The sequence below is a fragment of the Verticillium alfalfae genome, genomic scaffold (assembly GCF_000150825.1).
Source record: "Verticillium alfalfae VaMs.102 supercont1.1 genomic scaffold, whole genome shotgun sequence".
NCBI classification, from domain to species: Eukaryota; Fungi; Ascomycota; class Sordariomycetes; order Glomerellales; family Plectosphaerellaceae; genus Verticillium; species Verticillium alfalfae.
The window spans coordinates 2,826,447-2,843,413 of NW_003315038.1; the positions used below are offsets into that span (position 1 = coordinate 2,826,447).

At 54.3% G+C, this 16,967-nt stretch overlaps 4 protein-coding genes across 4 annotated transcripts in view; 1 reads left to right on the top strand and 3 right to left on the bottom strand.

Annotated features, from left to right (window-relative positions):
- The window catches only part of VDBG_00862 (RNase3 domain-containing protein), a gene marked incomplete at both ends in the record, with an annotated part of 4,813 nt that extends 949 nt beyond the window's left edge, over positions 1 to 3,864 (bottom strand). Inside the window, 2 exons of the mRNA XM_003009133.1 lie at positions 129 to 2,249; positions 2,299 to 3,864. Of these exons, the coding sequence (XP_003009179.1) occupies positions 129 to 2,249; positions 2,299 to 3,864 (3,687 nt within the window). The remainder of the gene's footprint in view (positions 1 to 128; positions 2,250 to 2,298) is intronic.
- An 871-nt stretch (positions 3,865 to 4,735) lies between these two features.
- Positions 4,736 to 5,960, top strand: VDBG_00863 (TapA protein; the record flags this gene model as incomplete). The annotated part of the gene is made up of 2 exons (XM_003009134.1): positions 4,736 to 5,397; positions 5,484 to 5,960. The coding sequence occupies 2 exons, from the start codon at positions 4,867 to 4,869 to the stop codon at positions 5,958 to 5,960; spliced, it is 1,008 nt and encodes a 335-aa protein (XP_003009180.1).
- Positions 5,961 to 6,324: 364 nt separating this feature from the next.
- Positions 6,325 to 8,409, bottom strand: VDBG_00864 (conserved hypothetical protein; the record flags this gene model as incomplete). The annotated part of the gene is made up of 3 exons (XM_003009135.1): positions 6,325 to 7,209; positions 7,377 to 7,643; positions 7,744 to 8,409. 3 exons carry the CDS (start codon positions 8,407 to 8,409, stop codon positions 6,325 to 6,327), a joined length of 1,818 nt encoding a protein of 605 aa, XP_003009181.1.
- A 2,319-nt stretch (positions 8,410 to 10,728) lies between these two features.
- Positions 10,729 to 14,461, bottom strand: VDBG_00865 (conserved hypothetical protein; the record flags this gene model as incomplete). The annotated part of the gene is made up of 4 exons (XM_003009136.1): positions 10,729 to 11,181; positions 11,662 to 12,619; positions 12,730 to 14,095; positions 14,173 to 14,461. 4 exons carry the CDS (start codon positions 14,459 to 14,461, stop codon positions 10,729 to 10,731), a joined length of 3,066 nt encoding a protein of 1,021 aa, XP_003009182.1.
- Positions 14,462 to 16,967: the final 2,506 nt, after the last annotated feature.

Genomic DNA, 16,967 nt, shown 5'->3' on the forward strand with positions numbered 1-16,967 from the left:
TTCCGCTTCCATCTGCACAGCACTTGGCTCGGCCGCTTGCAGACCGGCATCTTAAAAGCGTTGTAGTAGTCCTCATATGATTTCATGTCATGATTTTTGTTTCTCACGACGGCCGTCACAGCGCGTACCGCCATGTCAAAGTTGCCCTCGTCAGCGTACGACAAATAGGAGGCGCCAATCATGGCCTCGCATACATCAGCAATAGACTTGTCGGCTAATGAGTGTGAGTTTTGTGCTCCTTGGGCTTTGCCCGCCTTCTGCTTCAGACCCTGGGGGTACCAACTGCGGCGATCGAATTGCTTTGATCGGATGTATTCTTGCAAGTTCTTCTTCAATGCAACATTGAACAGATTCTGGTTGCAAATAAGAAGCATTCGCTCGACGTGATACTCAAATTCGTTGCTGTCAGGGATCCGAGTAAAGAGTGCGATGGTGGTTGCCATTTTGAGAAAGCAATCCCCGAGAAACTCGAGTCGCTCATAATTATTGCCCATGCCGGCCTGGAAATCAATCTTCTCCTGGTCTTGCTCGTCACTGTTGCTTGAATCTTTGGTCATCGCCTCGAGAGCCAGGTCGGGACGAACTTGTAGGTTCAACATACGGCAGGCGTCAAGGGCGATCATGTTCGATTCAATCCGATGGATGATGGCGGGAAAGTTGTAGGCCATAGCGACGACCTTGACAGGGAGTGTTGAGATCTGTAGCGGCTGGAGAATCACATAACAGATCCTAGACCCTGCTTGTTCGGAATCGGCGAATCCGTCGAGTAGGTTCCGGCGCAGCGAGACCAACTCAGCTTCTACCACGGGTTGTTTCGCCAACCATTCACCAGCTCTCCGGGCTCGACTCTTGGCCCAAAGACTGATGCTGTATTCCTTTATGGTATGCTCAACGTCCTTCCAGAGCCTGAATGGGGGATCGGGAACTCCGTCTGGAACCAAGTCGGTTGGCTTGAGATCTGTCCGAATGCCTCTGAGAAACAGCTTACGCGATCCCGTATATGGATCAATTACAAACTTGTTTTGATAAAAGCTGGGACTATGGTCTTCATCCCAAGGCAAGTACTCGACCTCTTTGGTCAACATCAGATGGTTCCAGTCAATCAGCGACCCTGGGTCTTCATTCGGTGAGAACTCATGACTGTGGTCATGAGCAGCAGGTGCCAGGAAGTATGGCAGGTCGGCGACTTGGGACTCGTATACTTTGCTGAAGATGTCTTTGAAAATGCGCAGGGTGAAGACTCTTATGCTGTCTAGACGTATCTCATCCAAGTGCATGGGCTTCACCACAGATATTACCTCTGCTATGGACCGACCACAGTTACCGAAAAATAGCGGAACTCCTGGAAGCTCTGGCAGTACCTCTCGTGTGAGGAGGGCAAGTGGCTGTGATGGCCTGTTCAATGCACCAGGTGCACGAAGCTTCAGGACTGTGAGGAACAGAGAGGATGCCGGTCCGCGCCGTGACCATACCTCTGGCTTGACCCTCATATTGTACCGATCACGTTTCTCGGAGCTGATGGCTAGGCGTGCGTTTCGCATGGCCGGGAGCTTTCTGGCAAACGTCGGCTGAAGGTGATTGCTGATGAACCCACCCTTGATGAGCTTCATGCACATTTCAAACGCTGCGGAGCACCTGGCCTCTGCCTTGTTTTTCTGGAGCGTGCCTGACACGCTCAAGATAGGAGATCTGCTCGGAAGCTGGACTTCGCAGATGTACTCGCTACCGATGAGAGACACCATATAGGAAGGACTTAGGGTTTCGTCGTTCACCTGTAGAGAAGAGGCAAAAGTTGACAGAACCACGAGGCTGCCGGTCCAGGTAAGTTTGGCCCCCGTGGATGGAATGATGTGGAACTCATGGTCGCGCTCGCCATGGTGAAGAGCTGCCTCGGGATCCCAGCCCACGATCTTGCGGTCTTCTGGCAGTGTGCTGCAGAATTGGCGGATGAGGGAGAGGTCATAATTTGCTTGTATCTTCGCCCTTGTATGCTTGCCGTTGCCTAGCTCGGCCATGCAAATATACTCCGAGTTCAAGTGCCGAGCGCGGCCTTTGGATTGTATATACTGAATCACCGAGTTGAAAAGATCGAATCGAATGACAATCTTGCAGTCTGCGATGTCAATGCCCTCCTCGGCCACAGAAGTGGCGAGAAGACAGTTGAATTCGCCGCGTCTGAACTTAGTTATTGTCATCACTTGCTCTTTGTACGACATGGCAAGAGGGCTGTTGTCAGATGGATTCCCGACCTGATGCTGTTTAGTACGGCACCAACGATTCCCGATGCATTTCACTTACAAGCGCAGCCGGTTTCAGATATAGAGGTCCAGTCCCAGGCAAGGAGAGGAGGTGAGCAAGAATCATGGCTGTGTTTCGTTTCTCCACAAAGATGATGCACTTGTGATCGGTAGGAGCACTGAAGCGCAGTTCCAGTTGACCGAGAAGACACAGCACTTTGGACGACAAGTCTTGCAGGGTTTTGGTGACTGGGAGGAACTGATGTTGCTTGATGATATTGCGGACTTCCTCAATGGCAACGTGCTCCCTTTCGGCGCGATCGGCAAAAATATTGTCTTGTGCGGTTTGCGCTGCCATTCTCGCGAGGGTTTCTTCAGTCAGAAATATCTGCCAGAAGCGATCGACACACCAACTGCCAAGGGAGCTCGACATTTCCAAAGAGTGGCTTAACGCCTTTGCAAAGTTCCTGTTGTAGCGCACCTGTTCTTGGATCTTCTTATGAAGATTGGTGGTGAAGGGTGGTTCGAGAGCAGAGTACTTGCAGTCTTGTTCGACGACTTCTTTTTGGATTTGTTTGAATGATGCAGAGTCCTGCTCGATTGTCGCAATCTCACTATGCAACAGGCCTTCGAGTTGAGCGGCAGCAATCTTGACATCGGTGAGGGCATCCACCGGAGAGGCAGTCATGCCGAAGATCTTGGGGCGTCTTTCCTTGTCAGGTTCAGTAATGTAGTAATCTTTGATGATTCGGGCATACGGATGATTTCCCTTGGCGTGGTGTGCTTCATCGAAGATAAGCAGGTTGATCTGATCCATGCGGATGAAAGATCTGGCAAGGCATTGCTGAAGGATGGCGGCGGTACAGACCATGACCATGTTGTCATCCCATCTTTTCATCCATGACTCCTTGATCCAGTCCGACCGTACCATGTCACCGCACACACGGTCAATAGGAAATTCAAGATTGCACTCCAGAACCGCATGTTGTTGGAGGGCAAGGGCAACCTTTTCCACAAGGAAAAAGGCGATTCTCTTGGGCTTGCCCGCTCGTCGATCCGCGGTTTCTTGTTCGAGGGTGTATCGCAGAAGGAGGGCTGCGATTAAGGTCTTTCCTGATCCGGTGGGTAACACAGCAATGATGTTCTTTCGCTTCGCCCGCTCGAAGAGCTCAATCTGATACTCCCGAGGATTTTCTATAATCTTGCGATTCTCACTCTCGCGTACCATCATGGCAGTGGAGGTGTGGTTGAGGGTTTGAACCGGCTGAGGGGCCGATTGAGCGATCTCATTGGAGTTGCTCTGAAGCCAGTTGTGAAAGGCAGCGTGATCTGCGCGCTTCTTCTCGGTGATTTTACGAGGCCTTTCTGGGGTCATGCTGTGCTGTCGATCGTCTGAATTTTCGTCAGCTTCATCGTGGCTGCTGAAGTCATCCTCATCGTCGCCAGAAACTCGACTCTGGCTATCCTGGGTTGTGGCGGTATCCTGAGTGCATCTGTTGACATAGAAGTGTCCATCTTCCTTTCCCGTTATTGATGTAGATGTGCTGGAAGCTATGGTTTCCGGTACATCTGCGAGAATCGAGATGACGGTGACGTCCAGACCAGTAGGGAACTTTTCAGCAGTCATCCTCTCAAGCAAGCATGCACAGGAAGCGAGTAGACGTCCCGTTTAAGTTGAGGCGCTTCGTGACTGCTGCAAGTGCTGAGATATATGGCGTTGTCAGGGGGGAAAGTATCAGTAGGGGTGTGAAGAGAAGAAGTGAGCTCTTTTGTAATCCTGATCAGTGTTGGCGGTTGGTGCTCCTTCCTCGTGTTCCTGGCGAAGTCGAAGCTTTGATTCACCGTAGTATCTGATTCAAAGGAAGTCGCCGAGTGAATGGTTTAAATCCGATCGTGGATCTTCCTGGATCTAGAGAGCCCTTCCCCAGATGTAAACGACTCTAGCTCTTCACGTTGCCATGTAAGTTGATAGTTAGCTTTCGGTGAAGAGACCATGGATAGCAAGGCGGACGGGTGAATCTTGGTGACAATTCCACAGTCGATCAGAAGGAGGATTCGTCGCAAAATGTATCACTTATCAGACTTGAGGTCAGTCTTGGCGTAGCATTGATGCTACAGATTAAACGGATGACTCTCCATCTTAAACTAGACCCAATAGCATGATGGTTACCATCTCAACTGAGCAGTCTTCGAGAAGGAGGATCAGTCAGAATTTCAAACTGTGTTTGTCATCTTTGCTACACCTACAAGCCGCACGGCAAGCTACCTACACGACGATGGAGGATGCATAGTTTGCGCCCCAGATGTGCCTATGGCATACTCTTGTTCTGCCTGGTCTGAAGATGTTGCGGCCGACGACGCTCAGCGAAGGGAAGCTTCAAAACAGCTGTTTGGCCACTCGTTGGCGGAGATAAGATAAGAGAGCTCCAGACCCTGAACATCATCCACTTCGCGGGGCAACCTGCCAATTGCCACTGCTGCCAGCTTTGATTTCACTATCCCCCCGACGCCGTTCTTGAGCCTGCTCTCTCGCTACAGCCTGTCGAAAGAACGTGGAGCACCCATACTTTGTCGTTTGAGACCCTGATCTCGCATCCAAACCGCCCTCTCGTCTGCACAGCATCTCGCGATGGCAGACGACAACGAGCCCCGCACCCTCAAACAGATCGCCGCGCTCGCCGCGCAGAAACGGCAGGCCATCGAAGCTACCTCCCCAGTGTCCAACCCCTCCTACGCCGCCGACCTCGAGATCGCTATTCAGGCCCATCGCGATACCATCGAAACGATCTCCCGTGTCTCTCTCTTCTCCCCGAACGAACCCCTCGACGACATTGCGACCCCAGACCTCCCCTACCTCCTCACGGAATCCTTCCTTGCCGACCTCTACCTCAAGACCCCGACCCCGAACCCCATCGACCGCGAGCTGGTCCTCTCTGAAGCCCGCGAAGCCTACGAGCGCTTCCTAGCCTCCCTTGACTCGTACGAGATCCTCACGCCCGCCCACAAGACCCTCTACTCCCGCTACACCGACGACCCCGCCGCCTTCTCCACCGTCGCCGCCTCCGACCCCTCGAAGCGTCGCGGCGCCAAGATCGCGAATTTCAGGGCTGAGAAGGATCTCAAAGCCCGGCTCGCCACCCTCGCTGCCAACCCCCGCTACGTCGATGACGGCGACGAGGAGATCCTGCGCGCGCTGTACCTCGCCCAGCTCGAGTTTGCCGCGCACAACGCCTTTCAGGCCTCGAGGGGCTGAACCGCGAGCTCGAGGTCCTCGCGCAGGCGGCGACCGCGCGGCCGCTGCTGCCGGCGAGGGAGACGGTCGAGGAGGACGCGCGCCGGCGCCGCGCCGCCGAGGAGAGCGGCCACGCCGAGAGGCTGGAGCCGCGCCGGCTGCGCAGCATACTGGAACAGAGCGGGCCGCTACTCAGCAAGGCCGGGAAGCCCATGCGGCCCTTTACGCTTGTCGGTTCGCGCGAGGAGGCGCAAGCTGGCGTCTTTAGGACGGGCCATAACCTGCCGACCATGAGCATTGACGAGTATCTGGAGGAGGAGAGGAAGCGTGGCGGCATTATCGAGGGCGGTGGCGAGGCCAGCTTTCACAGACCCGAGCCGGATGAGGACGATTACGAAAAGGCGGATGAAGCTACGTACAAAGCGAGGGCTTGGGACGAGTTTGTCGAGGCGAACCCCAAGGGGGCTGGAAACACGTTAAATAGGGGGTAGATTTTCTGGGATGACTTAACGGCAAGGTGGCCTCGTCAAGATAATGGCAGCGATACCCAAGAGATGCAAACGTGCTAGTTCATTCACTTGCTGCTCGTAATAGCAACTCAAGTTCACATGTGTTATTTGCCTGAGCAGACCCGCTAGGTACACTTCCTCCGCTGGCACACCAAGGTATGCGATGTAGTCTTGCCAACCTCTGCGTAACCTGGTTCTAGGGTTTTCATGTTTCGATCCTCGTGACATCATTAAAAATAGCAGACTCGTGTTCTAGATAGTCCCACGCCTCAAGTTGTGAAGCGTCGGGTTTTTGTGCCCGGTGCCTCCCAAATCATGTTTCGTCTTTGTCCCACAATGTTGGCGTTTACGTCTCCCATCGTGCAGCCTCATAATCATCCCCAGTCTCCGTGAAAGTCTCCGAGTGGATCGACTCGTCGTCCACAATAACCCGGCCGGGGTTATAGATGATGGATCCATCTTTGTGCACGTTCATGCTTGTCGTCTCGCTCGCTAGGACCGACTCGAGATCCAACCCCCGCAGCCCCTCAACAACGGACATTGATGCCAACGAAGGCGAAACGACTGCCGCGCCGCCCCTGAACCCCGTGTCCGGCCCGTCCTCAGCGGGCGGCAGCTCGTCGTTGAACACCCGCCCGGTCCCATCATCCTGCCCACCCGCCCAGACGGGCAGGAACTTGACCTCGTCGGGCACAAGAAAGGCGAGAAAGTGATTCGTTAGGAAGCGCGAGGGCGTGCGCTTCTTGGGAACGTCGAAGAAGTCGTTGCGCGGAATTTCGACACACTCACGTAGCACCTCAAAGACTTCGGTATCGAACCTGATGAGGCGGAAAGGGTTCGTGGTGGCCACGCCTGTTTTCGAGTCCCGGTCAAAGTCGGCAAAGAGCTGAGGCCGCGCCGCAATAACCTTCTCAAAAGATCGCTTCAGGGCCACGGCGAGGACACCGACATACCGCTGGGCAAAGGTCAGGGATTTTGTTGCGGGGCTCTCAGGCGTCAGGGGCTCGGGCTGCCAAGGACCTGTTCTCGCGATAGTGTTGATGCGGTTGTGGAAGAAAAGACACATGCCCTTCTGCACCGGGTTCATGCGGTCGTAGATGGTGTTCAGAGGCTCGCGGCTATTCGGTGCGACGTAGCGGAAGCGAAAGTCGTCAACTTTCCCGCACTCGGGCCCTGTGAGACATCCCAAAGCTTCCTCCCAGATGTTCTTGCGCCAGAAGTGCAAAATGCGCTGTTTCAGATGGTCGAGGACCACGACAGCCGCCGCACATTCATGGCTATCCGTCTCAGCAGCGAGTCTGCGCCGAACTTCGGCAAGTCGCTTCACTCGGGAATGTCCAGGTCCTCAAAGACTGTATCGCTCCCAAGCACAGTCATCACAGAAGAGTTGCGCTGGACTAAAGCCTGGGCCGCGTGTTGAACCATGTTGTCGAGGTCATCGCCAGGGTCGCGGCCCTTGCGGCCGAAGATGGTGGTATTAGGCGCTGCCGACCGTCCCCTGTCGCCAGCATCCTTGAGTGCCTTCTCGTAGACCAAAATCTCAAACACGAATCGGGTCACGTCGATGAACTTGAACGTCATGCCAATCTGCAACCCCTCTTCGGGAAGAACCTCAAGAAAGGTTGAATTTCGCCACATCAAAAGCCATTGGGCTACTGGCTTGACCTATGAACTTGTAAGCGGTTTGAGTCTGACAGGGGTTACGGTAGACCTGGTGTTCTATGGCCATATCGACAAGGAAGGAAGGAAGGTTGCGAGCACATACCATGAGACCAGGACAGCCGAAGATTTTGGAAATCGCAATCATCGTCCAGACACGCGGAGCTGAGTCGAGCAAGACATACTTGCCTTCGATGAGATACAACAGACGGAGGATGCAAATGCGGTGTCTGATGGGGCAATAGTCGGGAATGTTGCGGTGGTCCGGCGGACGGCTCCATATGTTGAACTTGTCGTCGGCAGCCTCGAAATGGGGCCGCTTCTTTCCACAGTGGCAGACATCGTCGTGGCCGTTGACAGCAGCCGCATCAACCTCAAAGGTGTCTTGGCTGCGCCACCAGGCGATGATGCCCGGCGTAAGGGACATCTCGGCCATTTCGTATACGACCTCTTCGCCCTCAATGCTGGGGGTCAGGTCCATGACATACTTCATACCAATAAGCTCCTCCCTCAAGAGGCCGTTCTCGTCGAGTGGCGGAGTAGGCGGGAGCTCTTTAAGCTTGCTATTGAACTTTGACGATTTGAGGCTGCGAATCTTGTCCGAGTGCATCTTGACGTGGAGCGATCTCCAGGTGTCACCGACGCAGTCTATGGGCTCGACCAAGGTCCACGACGGCATGTTGATATAGACAACCGTGTCTCCCTCGTTCATCTCATACTGCGCATTGTGCAGGTAGGTGCGGGCAATGTTACTCTCGTCAAGGTTATTCATGTCGACGGCTGGGCAGTGCCAACGTTTTGGCCGATAACGATGATTCTTCTCGCAGGCAACCAATGTGAAAGAGTCTTGCTTGTGGGCTCAGAATGAGCATCCGCCAAGCGTGACGTCGGCGTGCGCGATGGTGCGACGTGCGTCAAGGCTTTGTAGCACGTTGTGGACAGAGGAGTCTCCGATGGGAGAAGAAAGTGGCCAAAGGCGATGGTTTCCAAACCAGGAGACGAAATGTCGAGAATGAAAAGCTGCTGGCCATAACAAAGCAATTTGTTGTCAGATTGAAAAATGTGCATCTTGTCCAACAGCAGCCTTCTCGTTGTCGTTGGCGGGGTGTGAGCAACATCATGCAGCCAGCTGTCCAAGGCAGCAGTCACAATCCAATCCGCACCAATCATCCTGTTCTCGGTGTCTGACAAGGGCGGAAGCCAGAAATGGATTGACATCAAGCACGACCGCATAGTGGCGGTACAATAAGGCAACCAATGAATTGCCCGGCCGGTCCTACCAGTCAGTCCTTGGGCAGCATCCTTCGCGTGGGGACTCGGCATCTTTTTGTCGGCTGGTAGTGATATCGATGGACTTGGCTTAGGCCTTGAGCCCTCCCTGCACTTGCATGGTGCTGTGAATCCATCTTTGCAGAGACCAGGATCGAATTTGTTTTCCTGCGAAACAAGGCGAGAGCGAGCAATATAGGTTAGACAACACCTATCATTTGGACCAACTCGAAGCTTGAATATCCAAGGGGAAGGTCAGTCCTCTTGATGTAAGTGTCGTTGAGAACGAGGACGCTGGAGCTGAGCTGTCGTGCTGGGCAGTATGAAACAGCAGGTAAGGCAGCGAGTTAGCTAGCCAACAGGCTGAGACAAGGAGATTCGCCCCCCTCAATATGGAGCACGGTAAGATACGAATACCCATGGTAGACCATGAATGCCAATTGATATGAGCCTCATGACCTCCCATCTGGATAACTATTCCACATCACACGGGCAAAGATAGTAGTCTAGACCCTGACAAGTGCCGGTCCCATCCTCGGAGCTCAACTTACCCCTCAAGCCCCCTCAACAGAAAGACCCTCTAGGCAGGGATGCTCGGTGAGTTGCCACCCAATCCTCTGCTGAAGCGGATCCTCACCGAGGATCCAGACCGCAAACGCAGACCCCACCGCCCCGGGAGCTTGGGCCAACCCCCGCACTCTTTCCCAGCTGTCGCGTGCAGCGTGCAGCGCCCCCCTTGCCCCCCCAGGAATCCGGGGTCTAGGTGGCCCCCCCTTCGAGATAACCATCATTGATCAGTCGATGATCTCACAAAACCTTGCCAGTTCCCAGCAGGCCATCTCTACTGCTTCTTCTCCTTCTTCTTATTTTCTCTTCCTGCTTTCTCATCTTAATCCTTCTCCAGATCTCATCCACCCCCACTTCCCGACTTTGTTGACGACATTCTTCTTTGAACCGTCTTCAACACCAAATTCCTCGACATCTCGCCTACATCCATCTCATCTCCCTACCCAGCATGGCCTTCACTCCGCGCCAACCAAGACAGCCAGTCAGGCTTCATGCCGGTGCCTTCTCGTACGTCCCATCATATCTCCCCCTTCCTTACCAGACCCGTCAGGGTCATTCCCTCGTCACCCTCTTCCCCCCCATTCCCGGCCTAGGCCCTCGCTAACATGCCATCTCAGCCGCAACCGCCCGGTCGTCATCGCCACGACTCTTGTCGTCGCCGCCTTGGCAACAGTCAAGTACCAGTCCTCGTCCATGAGATCCAAGGAACAGGCCGCGCCCGATCTATACGTACGCGTTGACCGCAGCGGAGGCGGTGTCTGATAGCACCCCCTCCCTTCCTATTCATCTCGGCCTCCCCACGTCCGACAAGCTATAAGTCACTTTTCTCGTAGTAACGATTTCACGCCGAATATGTATCATCAAATAAACACTGAAAACGCGGCCTAAAAAAAACAATGAAAGCAAATAAGCGAACACATCCACAAATCAACAGAACAGGTCAAGACTGCAATGGAGAGGCGTCGAAGTTTGGGTATCGATTAATTCCAACCCCCACACCAACACATCAGGTAGCAACAGCCTACCCGCGAGCTGAAGAGTCTGGCTTCAAATGCAAACACAACCCACGTGATATCAAACAAGTACAATACATCATCTCCCCTTCCACCTCTGTGCCGTCTATGACACCATTATGCTCGTTCGCTACATGCTCGCTGAAGCAATGCAAATCCGCCACCAGGGCGGCCTGTGACCACATCTCCGACGTCTTGGCGCTCGGATCTTGTCCGAACCTCCTCGAATTGTTGCCTTATGCTCAGAGTGAGCTGCCCTTCTTCGCGAAGCCATCTTCACCTCTGTCGCCGGCCCTCCCATCATCCGAATCAGACGATTGAGCCACTTCCTTGCCCTTATTTTTGGACTTGGTCATCCCAACGCGGGGCTCCATCATGCTCTTCCGGCTTCCGGGCCTCTTGGTGGCAGTCGTTGTCCTTTTGAGTATCTTGGGTCGAGCCTCATCTGGCCCTTTCCGGCGGTCCCGACCAGCTGCATCGGCTATAGATGATCGGGAGGCTTTCGAATTGTCTTCTCCCGAAGAGTTGTGCCTAGTCGGCGGCGCTGTCGAATTGGAATTCGTCTTGAGTCCACGTAGTTCTCGTGCCACGTCTGCGAAACTCTCTTCGAGCGTCTTCATGCGTGCGAGAACAAGGCGGCTCATACGGTCCCTATCCGCAGCGTCGCTGCTGCGCCCCCCCGGCAAGACGTGAGTCTTTCATCAACGCCATCGCCATTTGGGTTTGGAAACTCGACGGGACGGCCCCATTCGGATCATCAGGAGCCATCAAATTCGTGTTATCGGACATGGCGCTGAGATCAATCGAAGAAAGTCTGCGGACGCCGCCGAGCCTTTGACGCGACTCCACAGGAATGAGTCCAGCTCGGTTGGGAGCTGTCTGCACCAAGTCCCGCGGCGGCATGATCGGTCTGGGCTTGACTGAAGTCATGTACAGTTGCCTACGAGGCGAGCGATGACCACTACCTGACGGCACTTCAATGATGGAGGCACGGGCGCTCAGAGGACGGGAGCGAACGGTTGTCGGCTCCGGCGGTGACGCAGACGAAACGCTTGGTTCTCGTCGTGCCGGCTGTGGCGCGTACAATATCGTATTCGTTGAAAGAGTCCGGTTATGAAGTGCGCGCCTGTTGGCAGTTCGAAGGCGACCCCGCCATAGGCGTCTTGCCATTAGACCCTTGCGAAGAAGTCTTTCGGGGCATGATAGTGTGTTGCCTGTGCTGTTGTGAAGTAGTCTTCTTGTTCGGTATGCTTCTCGTAGCGGGTACGCTGGTGGTCGCCAGCGTTGGTCATCTCATCTTCCTCTTCCTCATCATTCGTGACCAATTCGTCATCACCGTCGGCGTCTGTTTGGTCCTTCACTTCTTCCCCACGTCTGAAGTTTTTCTCATTGCGAGAAAGGGAAGCGTCAATAGCCGGGTGCCCCTGGGACATCATGTCTGCTGGATCGCTAGCAGCAGAACGCAGGTCAGAGAACTGCCTGAGCCTATTAGGCCGGTAGTCTCGATTCATGCTGAACCTGCGGTGCCAGTCCGGCCGTGCAGCTTTGCTATCCAAAGTCGGCCATTCGCGGTTGCCGGGGGACGATCCGACCTCGTCATGCTGTTCCATCCAATTTCGAATAGCGTTTTGTGTCTTTCTCCTTTCGTTTCTTCTGTGGCTTCGGAGGGTGGCAATGCCAGGTCCTCGCCGGAACACTTCCTCCAAAGCCCTGTCTTTTTGGAAGCCTACTACCGATTCTTCCCGAACCCGAACATTGGGGCTGAACATTGCGCCGCGGTTGGCTGGATCGGCGAGAGACATGTGTCTCCCACGTCCGCGGCCGGGGTTTTCGACGAGATCGGTAGGTTCATATATGTTGGATGCCAACCAGAACTTCTCATATGCAAAGATGCAGAACAGCAGAGGAAAGTGTGTTACTTTGATGATAGTCCGGTTCAACAGAACAAAGTGCTTTAGGGGCATGCAGTAACGAAGTGGCATCAGCAACCAGGCACAGATGTTGCCGGGGGCAACGTATGAGAATAGGGCATCATTCTTGACCATAGAGATGGTGTTGAGTGCAAACAAGAACCTGGCATTCGTTAGCTTGCGTAACAATGGGTCGGTAGGGCTGCTCCTCACTGGTGCTCCTCTGTAGCATTACTCGCAATTTTCATGAATGAGTTCGTCAAAACAGTGATGAGGATTGTGCTGGTAAGGTTAGTGACCTAGTTCTATATGACAGAACTGCTGTTAACTCACACAACAACGAAGTGACACATGATCAGGAACAACCCCATCAGTGTCCTCTCGAGAATTCCATATGTCGGCCACTTATCCCAAGCCGCGGGTGTAAAGCCCATCAAGATCTGGAAGATCTTGTACGCGACTTCTCCAGCGTCATTGGAATTCTTGGATAGAGTAAAGAATACGAAGAAGCCGCTGCAGGAAATGAGGACGAGGACTAGCACGGCAGCCAGATCCACGGCCATCAACCGGAATGCAATGAGCAGCTGGGAGAAGTATTGGTAGTGGTCCAACACGCTGAAGATACGGGGTAGAAGGAGGATGGCGTTGGCGGCGAGCACATCGTAGGCTTGGTCGTTCCAATGGCCTGGGTCCACGAGAAAGACACCGTAGGCACGCATGCAGTAGTAAATAATGAGAAGGACGAGGATGCCGAGATCAAAGATGTTCCAGAAGCTCATGATATAGAGGGAAAAGCCCTGCTCGTTGAAACCGACGAGTTCATCGAGCATGAAGCCGGCGGACCAGAACCAGAATATGAGCTCAAGAGAGGTGATTCGTGTAGACCGCTCCACCAGCACACTCAGGAACAGGCAGATCAAGACCATGAGCGACAGAGTCGACAAGAAGAATCTGTATCGAGGCACACGCAGGCGTGATAGCTTGAATAACGAAGCATTGCGCGGATCGTAGAGAATGACGCTCCGTCTGCCGGGAACAGCTTGTGCTGCAATTTCCTTTCGCTGCTGTCCGCCTAAGAGCGGCGTCCGGTCGTCGGCTTTGCTTGAACTCTTGCTGGGAGGGTAAACTGGTGTTGAAGGTGGTCCCCGGTGCAGTGTATCCGCCGACGAGTAGAACGTGATGGCACCGTTCCAGATGGCCTCCAACTGCTGCACAACGAGAGGATGTGCCAGAAAGTGCTTTGCTGAGGCACGAATCGCAACCTCGAGTGTCGATGTCCTTGCGGCCGTGAGTCCAGCCTTGGCCGTGGCATCTGCCTTGGAATTGGTCACAGGGAGCTGGATGCCAGGCAGCCCCTGGAGTGGGTAGAAATCGTAGGAGAGCGCGTCAATCAGTTCGCGCGTGTTGTACTCCTTGAGCAGCTTGACCGCTAGCAGCTCGCAAACCTTGGCGCGTGTGATGCTCGTGCCGGCGTTGCCTGGATACAGTTGGCTCTCCTTGTGAAATTGGAGACAGTTCGCCATCAGCGCATATAGTGTTGCTCTGGAGAAGTGCTGTGTACGGATCTGCTGTTGCATGGGCTTCACCAGGAATTGGGAGACCTGGGGCGAGCGAAGTTGTTCCCATGTTAAACTCGTTTCGGTTCTGGCTTGGACGACGACACGGATCGCATGGGTGATGTTGTAAATCGGTAGGGAGTCTGCGTGGCGCAGCTGGCGTTAGTGATGCTAGGACTGAGGAGAAGCAGGAGGGGCTAAAGCCAAAGCTGCAACGTACCGAGATAGGAGGCGGAGAAGAGAGGTAGCACAGGCAGGGAGCGACGCACGCCATCCTCGTCGTCTAGTCTATTGTCCTCATCGTCTTGCTCTTCGTCTCCATCAACGTATTGATCGCCCATGCCGTCGTTTGAATCCTCGTCGTCATCATCGGCTTCCGTGAAGTCTGCCGTGGCATGTCTGCGAAGGGGTGGCTTGCGAAAGGCTGGGCCCGCAGAAGGGGACGTCGGTAGCCCATCATCATCGACGTGACGACTGTGACGTCTAGGTCGCAGCAACGAGGTGAACATTGTTTTGTTTCTTGGGGGTTGCGAAACAGCCCGCAACCTCGTCTTATCGGGTCGGATCACAGCTCCATGGACGATAAGGGGTGAAGCTGTGGAAGGAAGTCAGGATGAACGCAGTGGCGTGAGGCAAGCCCAGAGAGACGACGCGATCCTCCGTCCCGACAAACAAAACGAGCGAACAGGCGAGAAGGAAAGAGTGGAAGGATTTGAACTCGATGCAAGTCTCTGTTGGAGGCGTGGATACAGAAACACTTTTGGGGGGGGGGGGGGGGCCTAGGAACAGTGGAGAGGCGGACCGTGTGGTGGGAATCGTAGATTGCAGGAGCAACCGATCGCGAGGAGTGGACACAGACCAGACGGCAGAGCAAGCACCAAGACAGACCCAAACATACCAGAACTGCTGTACCTACCTGTACATGTATGTGTACTGTACTTGCATACCTTAGCTCAGGACTTGACTAAGGTGAGATAGGTCACAGACAGAGAAACCTGGCAGCAGGAGGGCAGGCAAGCAGTTTGTTCGGTTGCATGTTGGTGTGGGTGGTCTGAGGGGGATGATGCGCGTGAAGCGCGATTCTGTGCAGCTACAGCCTCAGCCGGACTCAGTAGCAGGGACATGGTGTATCATGGGAGGGGGCCGCAGTACTTGCCCCGAAAGAGGCGGTGAAGTGGGCACTTTGCTCACCTGTCTGGGGAAAGGAAGACTGAGGCGTTGTTCATGCACATGGTCGATGACAGTAGAGGGCGAAGCGATAAGGCCAGGGAGGTTCGAGGTCCACGGTCTGAAGCACATGGGCTTGTGCTCCTCCTGCCTGTACCTAGCTGCAGGTGCAGTTGCAGTGCCTTGAAATGCTTGGCTGTGGCTACCCTCGACTTGCCCTGAACCTGGCCAAAAAGAACGGGCCTCAGCAGCGGCTTGAATCGCTAGTGCGTGGGGCCTTGTCCCTGTCGACTCTAAAAAGTGGCCGTCAGCCAGTCCTGAAATGACCCCAATCAAAGATCGCGATGACCATCGATGCAGGCCAGAAATGCACAGCTGGCCGCAGCACTCCCTTGCACCAGGCGATGTGACATGATGCGGCTACGAGTGCCACTTGACCGACACTGGCTTGTCTTTGGCCTTTGACGGACGATGAGACGAAGGCGTGCTGAGGGTTTGTGCCGTCCGCCGGCCACAACATTGACTCCTTGATGTCTGCTGATATCATGACACCACCTTGGCACTGAGTACCCAGCATATCAAGCATCTACTGGCAATGGCAACGCGGGCTGTTCTCTTCGGCGAATGACGCGGGCGCGCCATGCTCGATGGGACCCCAGATCACACAACCTTCGGGACTCCAGACCAACTGGGCTCTCGTCTGATTGGACACCACCGTCACCGCCTCGACGTCCCCTCACCACCATCCCGCACACTTCTCTCCGAAGGGTGTGCTCCTCGATGGGGGTCAGGCTGCTGTGCGACGAAACGGGAGTGTGCCACGATCATCTGATTGAAATTGCATTACGGCAACAACCTTCTTCAAGTTTTTCTCAGTACGGCAAATGAACTCGATGGCCTAGATCATGATGTTGACGTGTGCCTATTTCGGGGGAGACTGGATGAACTATGGCCCTCTGGCATGTCACTGCATTCTCCGGAGCGTCCAAGACATGGGGAATCAGAGCCATCGGGGGAAACACGAGACGGGCTTGCATGGGCTGCTGAGACAATAAGCCACACAAGTCAAACACTCACGCTCAACTTAGGCACCACAGTCCAGACTTCTCATGATGGGCGATCGGGGCCGCATCACCTCGAAGCACGTGAGCCTCAAGCTTTCGATCGAAGCAATGTACTGTACACTGGGAGGGGTGCGTGTGGGTGTGGATAGCAACGGAAAACTGTGGAACCGCGACTCGCGGCTTTGAGGCACGCCAAAAAGACTTTGAATTGTCGCGTTGATGTCGATCTGCGATATTTCTGCCCGTGTTGGAGACGCCATGTCATACGGAGAGTGAAGATTTTTCTGTTTTTTTTTTCTCTTTGATTTTGCATTACATTACAATGTCGCTGAAAATGCTTGAGGCGAGCACTGCTGTGGCAGCTGGTTGACCTGGCTGCGATCGAGAAACAGATCGGCGCACGGCGTCAAGGTGAGGTCGAAGTGTACCACAACGGACCAATCTTGAGGTGTCTTGGTAAAATTCAAACGAGTTCCCAGAACAAAACTGTAAAATGGTCTGTCGTGTTGCAAGCCGATACTTTTAAAGCCTGTCACCCGATTCAGAGAGCGCTGGACTCAACCAGCTGGCGGTTGTCAATTAAAGATTCAATCCCTGCTAGGGAGGTGACGTGGTGAACCCCCACGGCAAACGAGGCCGAGCTCGCTCGAATGTTTCCTCAACCAAAGAAAGGGACCTCATCTAGGTAACTTTCAGGTACCTACCTTACAAGCAGGCCCTGAGCAGACTCGAGGCTACCTTACCGCCTTGCTCTTCAGGGACAAGAGAGCCCCTCTCATTGGTG